General features: G+C 44.4%; 1 protein-coding gene across 1 annotated transcript; it reads left to right on the top strand.

The window, feature by feature from the left end:
- Positions 1-129: 129 nt before the first annotated feature.
- On the top strand, positions 130-9,134 carry LOC112267402 (tripartite motif-containing protein 59-like; the record flags this gene model as incomplete). The annotated part of the gene is made up of 5 exons (XM_042296559.1): positions 130-211; positions 3,391-3,608; positions 3,702-3,887; positions 7,690-7,911; positions 7,997-9,134. Coding segments are annotated over 4 exons (498 nt in total), but the record flags the coding sequence as incomplete, so codon positions are not given.
- Positions 9,135-9,514: the final 380 nt, after the last annotated feature.

Genomic DNA, 9,514 nt, shown 5'->3' with positions numbered 1-9,514 from the left:
CGCTCATGCTATTAAAAATAAAATAGATTTTCCATTGTGTTAATGATGGCGGATGGATTGATTGATTTCTACATTTTTTTGTGTACGTTTTCTCAAGATTAGGATCGTCAAGCCATTGGGTAATTCGCATGCGCACTGAGATACTATAGTCAGGGACCAAACCGAGGACGGAACGGTATTTTCCGCACGTATTCGCGAAGTCCGGGCATCGGTGAGTGTTTTAAAATTACATACTGTACTTTGAAAGTATCTAAGTTTGAAACCATTTTGAGTTTTATTAAAAATGCACAGTAACCTCGTTGAAATGCAGCCCAAATAACCAGCTGTGTCAGGCAGATATACTGGTACCCTGGAAACACTACATTTTTAACTATGCTTTTTTTCTGAACTAGTTCTTTGCATCCGTGGTGGAGGCCAGTTTCATAATATCACCATATGTCTCAGCTGCTTGCCGTAGTTGGAAGTAATCACGAAAAAACCTGCCTTATTTTAGGGCATTTTTAACCATGTCAGCTCCTATTAGTTCTATTGAGCACCGTGACACCAACTCGCCTTCGGAACGTTCTATTCCCAGTTTATTGTTCTACGTCACAATGTCTGCTTTGCTATTGTTGGCAATGAGACCTGCCCACGTTGGTAGTTCAAATGTAAACACATTTCCTCGTGCAACTGTGAGATCCCATTGTTTACTATAGGGAAATGTGTCTATTTTGCCAAATCTCGCTTGGGATTTTTTGAAGTCGGACACCATTTTTAATCAGGATAATTTATTTCTAATTAAAGTTTGTCAGCGTACTCTTGCTGTCATCGATCGCTCGACCAGAAATAGTAAAGTTGACATTTTTTTTCCCTACCTCGATATGCAGACATAAGCACACTTGGCACCATCAAGGTGCGGGTGTTGATTTTCTACACGAGTAATTTTTCAGTTTCGTCCAAAGAACAGATTGGAGTGGTAAAATAATGTATACATTATTTGTTGCTATTTAGGCGAAATGGAATTCTAAGCGTCACTTCAGTCAAAACAGACGCTGCGTTCGTTCGATTCCATTCATTTGCTATCGGCTCGCGCTAGTGTTCCAGTTTAGCTAACGTTCTTTTGCCATTTTCCAGCCTATACTGGCATCACTGTTTTCTTCCAAAAGCAAATACTTCCGGCAGCGTTTTTAAAGTGTCTCAATGCTTGTTTTATTTTGTTAAGATATTATTTATGCCAGAAATATTAGGAGTGTGAACGAAGTCCATGTTATAGGCTACTATGCTACACGCTGTCTATTGTCAACAGTGCCGCACAAATAGGAAGTTAACACCTGTAGCCCAAATTTCGTGATAAATCCAAATTAATCAACACCTTTAAGCGAAATATCATTCTAGACCTGGTCAGACCGCCATGATATTATTTCAACTAGAATAGTGTTACTCAGGTGTTGGGCAGCATCAGGTGAGCGGTGTAATCTAACCTGAGGTGCCAATTGAACAAACTGCAAAATGAGTAGGCTCTTCAAACCCCCACAGTATCAATGTAATACAGTACTAGTAGTCTTGAGCTCTGGTAGCTGGAGCTTTTACTGTTTCCTAGATTTATTTGTTCTGTTACATTTCAGGCAATTGCACTACACCAGCCCAACCGACTGTGAAACCTGTCCCAGGAAAACAACTCTTTAGTCATTTTAACCAGCGCTGGTATAAGGCATAACCTGTAGTAATCCTGTCTGAATATCACACAGGCGCCCAGGGGCCCTGACCTGCATTGACTTAGTCACTCAGTCAAGGCAAAATGTATAGAATTGCAGGAAATTAGCTTTAAAACTGCAACATAAAAATTAAAAAATCACTGCCCCATGGCAAACCATGTAGAATTTCATGAAATGTGTTATAAAATTGCTACATTTTCTCTCCACCCCATGGGGAAAATGTGTAGGACATTAACATGTCAATTCTGTAAGGAGGGACACTTCCTCCACTTGGTGGTAAGAATCAGGACCTCCAAGCAGCCCTGTATATTGCATATTGCATCCCCATTTGAATTAATTGTGGGTCTGTGTTGTTCATCTCAGTCAACCAGCCTTATTCATTATATGCAAGTGCCAATAATTGTAGTGCCCTACAAACCGATACATGGGTTAGACCGAGACAGAAACTGAAGATCATCCAGTCAGACTGAAATAGCTTCTAGCTGTGAGGTGGGAGTCATCCGGTGTGAAGTCATCATCCACCGCTATTCAGGTTTGGAGGTACGGGTTTGACAGTCATTTTAATATGCTAGTTGGCCACAGAAGTACCAACCACTTAACTTTGCAAATTGTCATGAAGCGACTCCACATTTTATTTAACTAGGCAAGTCCGTTAAGAACAAAATATTTACAATGACGGCCTACCAAAAGGCCGCCTGCGGGTATTAAAAATAGCATGACAGCAACACATGACATGGAAGCAGCACAAAACATGGTACAAATATTATTGGGCACAGACAACAGCACAAAGGGCAAGGTGGAGACAATGCATCACATGAAGCAGCCACAACTGTCAGTAAGAGTGTCCATAATTGAGTCTTAATGTAGAGATAAACTGTCCAGTTTGAGTGTTTTTTTTTTGTAGCTTGTTCTAGCTGCAGCGAAATGAAGAGTGACCAAGGGATGCGTGTGCTTTGGGGACCTTTAACAGGATGTGACTGGCAGAACGGGTGTTGTATGTGGAGGATGAGGGCTGAGTGAGGCCTAAGAGGGTTTTTATAAATAAGCATCACCAGTGGGTCTTGCGACAGGTATACAGAGAACCAGTTTACAGAGGAGTGCAGTGATGTGTCCTATAAGGAGCATTGGTGGAAAATCTGATGGCCGAATGGTAAAGAACCAAACACTCACTCATCAATTAGTTTACACATATCAAGCCAAGTGAGGTTGGAGTCTGTCAGGACAACACAAACCTTAGAAGTTCTGTCTTGATTTAGAATACTCAAGTGTTGTTTGCTTCTCCAATTACCGGCTAAACGATGCATTGAATTGCAAGGGAAGAAACAAGCCAGGTACGCAGAGCCTCATTGTGCCATCACCTCAGCATGGATAACCTAGAGGGGGACCTGTTCAGTGTGCTATTCCCTCAGCGCTGATCCTCGGGGCCTGCCCTGCCTGGACAACGTACTCCAAGTCTCTGCCATCTACTCCATCTGGCGTCCGCTGCGGCTCCCACTCAAGTGCCCCAACTGCCAGTGTGGTAGAGCTACCACCAACGGGTGTTGACGCATTGCCCAAAAATGTCTCCCTCCACACCATCATTGAGAAGGAAACCATTTGTTTAATACGTTTTTATTTGAGGTCATAAGCTATCTTTACAGTGTACAGTATAATGAAGTGGTATATCATTTATTTTATTCCCATCCTTACTTGTCAGTTCCAGAAGGACAGCCACCCAAGGCCCCCTCCTGCCCTGCGCACCACCGACAACCCCTCAACGTCTGTGTCCAGGACTGCCAGCTCATCTGTGGCGTCTGCCTAACAGTGGGCCAGCACCAGGGACACCCCATCGATGACCTGCAGGCAGCCTTTATCAGGGAGAGGCAGGCGCCCGCTCACCTGCTGGCGAGGCTCTCAGACCCCCGCCGGGCAGAGGTGATTTACCAGTAATAATGGATTTAATGCATTTGACCAATTAAACGTTTTGTAGTCTTCTGGATAGTTTACCTGAAGTGTTATTTCCTGAAGGTGTGTGAGCTGGGGGAGCAGGATAAGGCCAGCTGTGAGGGCCTAGTGAGGCAGGACCGGCAGGCCGTGGAACAGTACTTCCAGGGGATTGCCAGGAAGAAAAGCTTTCATGGGGGCCTTGGACACCGCAAGCGTGGAGGTGTCTCTGGCCTACGATCCACTCATTGGAAACTGAAGGAGCTGCAGGTAAGGATAGCCTGGGTCGGTGTTGCCTGGGGCGCCAGGCAGAGGTGATTTACCAGTTTATTTCAAATAACATTTTATTTGTCACATGCGTCGAACCGTGAAATTCTTACAAGCCCTTAACCAACAATGCAGTTCAAGAAATGGTGAAGAAAATATTTAGTAAATAAATGAAAGTCGAATCAAAAAGTAACAAGAAAATTACATCCCAGTAACGAGGCAATATACAGGGGGTACTGGTACCGAGTCAATGAGCAGGGGTACAGGTTAGTCGGCATAATTTAATGTGGCTATGCATATAAATGCTAATAAACAGCGAGTAGCAGCAGTGTAAAAACAAAGGGAGGGGCTGATGTCAATTTAAATAGTCCTGGTGACCATTTGATTAATTGTTCAGCAGTCTTATGGCTTCGGGGTAGAAGCTGTTAACCTCCCTGGCATCATTCGGGACGTGAGCGTCCCACCTCGCCCACAGCCAGTAAAATTGCAGGGCGCCAAAGTCGAAACAAATATAAATAAACATTTCTCAAACATACAAGTATTCTACACCATTTTAAAAGATGAACTTCTTGTTAATCCAGCCACAGTGTCCGATTTCAAAAAGGCTTTACGGTGAAAGCACACCATGCGATTATCTTAGGTCAGCACCTAGCCACAGAGAACCATACAATCATTTTCCAACCAAGGAGAGGTGTCACACAAGTCAGAAATAGCATTCAAATTAAATCACTTACCTTTGATGATCTTCATCTCATGGCACTCCCAGGTCTCCATGTTAGACAATAAATGTTTGTTTTGTTCGATAAAGTTAATCTGTCCAAATACCTTTTTGTTAGTGCGTTTAGTCCAGTAATCCAAATGCACAAAGCCCCGGCAAAGTCAAAAATGTTCCATTAAAGTTTGTAGAACATGTCAAACGATGTTATCATAAATCTTCAATATTCCAACCGGACAATTCTGTTGTCATAAGAAAGGAAAGAATGAGCGTTGCGCTCATGCGTGAGACTAAACAAATGTCTTTCAGCTTGACCACTTGTTGAAACAGCTTTTATTCAATCCCCTTTCACAATTACAAGCCTGAAACAACTTCTAAAGACTGTTGGCATCTACTGGAAGCCTTAAGAAGTGCAATCCGACCCCACAGACACAAGATATTGGATCGGCAATCATTAAAAAAAAACTACAAAACCACAGATTTCCCACTTTCTGGTTGGATTTCTCTCAGGTTTTCGCCTGCCATATGAGTTCTGTTATACTCAGACATTTTAACAGTTTTGGAAATTTGAGAGTTTTCTATCCAAATCTACCAATTATATGCATGTCCTAGTTTCTGGGCCTGAGTAGCAGGCAATTTACTCTGGGCACGCTTTTCATCCAAACTTCCCAATGCTGCCCCCTATCCCAATGAAGTTAAGGAGCCTGTTGGTCCTGGACTTGGCGCTCCGGTACTGCTTGCCGTGCGGTAGCAGAGAGAACAGTCTACAACTTGGGTGACTGGAGTCTTTGACAATTTTTTGGGCCTTCCTCTGACACCGCCTAGTATATAGGTCCTGGATGTCAGGAAGCTTGGCCCCAGTGATGTACTGGCCTGTACGCACTACTCTCTGTAGCGCCTTATGGCAACTGCTCGGCATCTGACCGTATCAGGCGGTGATGCAGCCAGTCAGGATGCTCTCGATGGTGCAGCTGTAGAACATTGAGGATCTGGGGACCCATGCCAAATCTTTTCAGTCTCCTGAGGGGGAAGTGTGTTGTGCCCTTTCCACAACTGTCTTGGTGTGTTTGGACCATGATAGTTCGTTGGTGATGTGGACACAGTGGAACTTGAAACTCTCGAACCCGCTCCACTTCAGCCCCGTCGATTTTAATGGGGGCCTGTTTGGCCCTCCTTTTCCTATAGTCCACGATCAACTCATTTGTCTTGAGCTGTAGTCAATGAACAGCATTCTCATAGGTGTTCCTTTTGTCCAGGTGGGAAAGAGCAGTGTGGAGTGAGATTGCGTCATCTGTGGATATGTTGCGGCGGTATGCGAATTGGAGTGGGTCTAGGGTTTCCGGCATGATGATATTGATGTGAGCCATGACCAGCCTTTCAAAAGCACTTCATGGCTACCAACGTGAGTGCTACAGAGCGGTAATCATTTAGGTAGGTTACCTTCGCTATCTTGGGAACAGGGTGGTGGTCTGTGAGAAACATGTAGGTATTACAGACTCGGCCAGGGACAGGTTAAAAATGTCAGAGAAGACACTTGCCAGTTGGTCAGCGCATGCTCGGAGTACATATCCTGGTAATCCATCTGGCCCCGCGGCTTTGTGAATGTTCACCTGTTTAAAGGTCTTGCCCACATCAGCTACCGAGAGTGTGATCACAGTCGTATGGAACAGCTGGTGCTCTCATGCATGCTTCAGTGTTGCTTGCCTTGAAGCAAGCATAGAAGGTATTGCGCTCGTCTGGTAGGCTCGCGGCTGGGTTTCTTTGTAGTCGGTAATAGTTTAAGCCTTTCCACATCCGACAAGCGTCAGAGCCGGTGTAGTAGGATTCAATTTTAGGCCTGTATTGACGGTTCGTCTGAGGGCATGGTGGGATTTCATATAAGCGGCAGCTCTAGCCTTTAGCTCGATGCGGATGTTGCCTGTAATATATGTTTATACGGTCCCTGTGGGGACAACGTCGTTGATGCACTTATTGATGAAGTCGATTACTGAGGTGGTATACTCAATGCCATTGAATGAATCCCGGAACATATCTGTGCTAGCAAAACATTCCTGTAGCGTAGTATCCACGTCACTGGTACTCCCTGCTTTAGTTTTTGCTTGTAAGCAGGAATCAGGAGGATAGAATTATGGCGAGATTTGCCAAATGGAGGGTGAGCTTTGTATCCTTTTGTGTGTGGATTAAAGGTGGTCTAGAGTTGGTTTTTCTCTAGTTGCACATGTGACATGCTGGTAGAAATTAGGTAAAATGGATTTTAAGTTTGCATTAAAGTCCCCGGCCACTAGGAGTGTCGTTTCTGGATGAGCATTTTCTTGTGTGCTTATAGCCTTTATACAGCTCGTTGAGTGCGGTCTCAGTGCCAGCATCGATTTGTGTTGGTAAATAGATGGCTACGAATAATATAGATGAGAACTCTTGGTAGATCGTGTGGTCTACAGCTTATCATGAGGTATTCTACCTCAGGCAAGTAATACCTCGAGACTTTGTTAATGTTAGACATCACGGACCAGCAGATAAACACCCCCCACCCCTTATTTTACCAGGCGTAACTGCTCTGTCCTGCCGATGCACGGAGAAGCCAGCCAGCTTTATATTATGCGTGTCGTCGTTCAGCCACGTCTCGGTGAAACTTAAGATACAGTTAATGTCCCGTTGGTAGGATAGTCTTAATCGTAGATCATCCAGTTAGTTTTCAAATGATTGCACGTTGGCCAATAATACGGAGGGTAGTGGTGGTTTACCTACTCTCGGCAAATTCTTACAAGGCACCCCCCTTTTCCTCAATCCTTTCTTCACATGGATGACAAGATTTAGGCCTCGTCAACAAAGCAGTTAATCCTTCAGGTCAGATAGATTTTTTTCTTCAATGTATCACCAGATCGACGTGAGTAAACGCGGTTCCGATGTCCAGAAACTCCTTCTGGTCATAGACAATAGTAGCAACATTATGTACAAAATGAGTTGCGAAAAAAAAAGAACAAACAGTTGGTTAGGAGCCTGTAAAAACAGCAGACAATCCCCTCTGGCACCATTATCACTTTTACCTGTAATAATGGATTTAATGCTTCTGACCAATTTACCATTTTGTAGTCTTCTGGATAGTTTACCTGAAGGTGTGTGAGCTGGGGGAGCAGCTGGAGCAAAGGCCAGCTGTGAGGGCCTAGTGAGGCAGGGCTGGCAGGCTGTGGAACAGTACTTCCATGGTCTGGAGCTGGTGCTTGCCAGGAATAGTCTTTCATGGGGGCCCTGGACAACGCAAGCGTGGTGGTGTTTCTGGTCTACGATCCACTCATCCAAAGGCTAGAGCTGCAGGTAAGTATAGCCTGGGTCAGTGTTATTGTCATGACATTTCTTCCTCACCTTTGGTTGTATATTATGGTGCCACCCTTCCACACAGGAGGAGCAGCTGGACCTGTGGTCTCTGGGCTCGGCCGTGGAGGACAAAGACTCTCCCCTGGTCTTACTGGAGAAGTTCTACCTGTTCTGGGAGGTGGAGGCGCTGGTAAATCTACTCCTGCCCAAAGTCCTATCCCTCTCAATCATCCTTGTGCTGCGGAGTACCATCGAAGGGCTGGTGGAAGAGCCGGTGCCTTAGTTCTTCTGCTGTGCCAAGCCCACCATTCTGCTGATGGTTCATAGGACAGAGGCAGGGCCCATGATCTGTTGCTGCAGCTCCAGCTGGCCGTGTGGGTGAATCCTGTTGGGGGGGCTTCTCCCTGCTGTCCAAGCTCAGTCAGCTGGTACACGGCCTAAGTAGCGAACTGACCGCCTCACTATGGGAGACCGCAGGCTTCCTGTACGCAGACAGTGGAGGTGCAGCTCTTTCTTCTCCACACTGAGGGAGAACACCTACCATCCTTCAAGCTCATGACAAATACACGTGGGTCTTCACTTCAGGAAGGACCCAAGCACCTGGTGATGTAAGGTTACACTCCTTTGGTTTGAAATTAATGCTAACTGTGCCTAGTGATTGGAGCCTTCCTGATGTAGCAGGATACAGTTGACAGAACATACAGGCTTTACTTCTGGAACTAACCCTGACCCCAGCTAAAGCTCGTCACAGGAAGATACTGCCTCAAAGTAAAAACCAAACTTTTCAAAAATCCAAAAATGCATTCAGCAGATTGGAAACTGTTATATTTAACCATAAGCCTTAAAAAGGTACAGCTTTTTCAAAGACATTCTATAACTCTACATGTAGTATACTGTAATAAATAATACTACAGGGCTGACATTTAACTCCAGCTATTTAACCTTCACCAGAAAAGCCTTCTGTTCAATCAAGTCAACTACAATGTGTACTTCAAAATATTTCTTACAATAATCTCGTGATACCTCTCAAATTAATGGGAAGACAGGACAAGTCTCAATCTCAGGATGAGTGGTTTGTGTGTTGCTCCAGAGACATCCCAATTGTAGTGCACTTAGTTGTATGTAAACTTCTGACTCCACACCTTAGCCAAAAACATTTAAGCTCCGTCATTCACAATGCCTGACATTTAATCCTAGTAAAAATTCAATTTTAGGTCAGTTAGGATCACCACTTTATTTCAAGAATAATAAATGATTCATTTCAGCTTTTATTTCTTTCATCACATTCCCATTGGGTCAGAAGTTTACATACCTTCAATTAGTATTTGGTAGCATTGCCTTTAAATTGTTTAACTTGGGTCAAATGTTTTGGGTAGCCTTCCACAAGCTTCCCACAATAAATTGGGTGAATTTTGGCCCATTCCTCCTGACAGAGCTGGTGTAACAGGTTTGTAGGCTTCCTTGCACAGAAAAGCTTTCAGTTCTGCCCACAAATATTCTGTAGGATTGAGGTCAGGGCTTTGTGATGGCCACTCCAATATCTTGACCTTGCCACAACTTTGGAATTATGCTTGGGGTCCATTTGGAAGACCCATTTGCAACT

Source organism: Oncorhynchus tshawytscha, linkage group LG14 (genome assembly GCF_018296145.1).
Source record: "Oncorhynchus tshawytscha isolate Ot180627B linkage group LG14, Otsh_v2.0, whole genome shotgun sequence".
NCBI classification, from domain to species: domain Eukaryota; kingdom Metazoa; phylum Chordata; class Actinopteri; order Salmoniformes; family Salmonidae; genus Oncorhynchus; species Oncorhynchus tshawytscha.
Note: the sequence above shows the minus strand (reverse complement) of the source record. Positions and strands in the feature narration are given on the sequence as shown.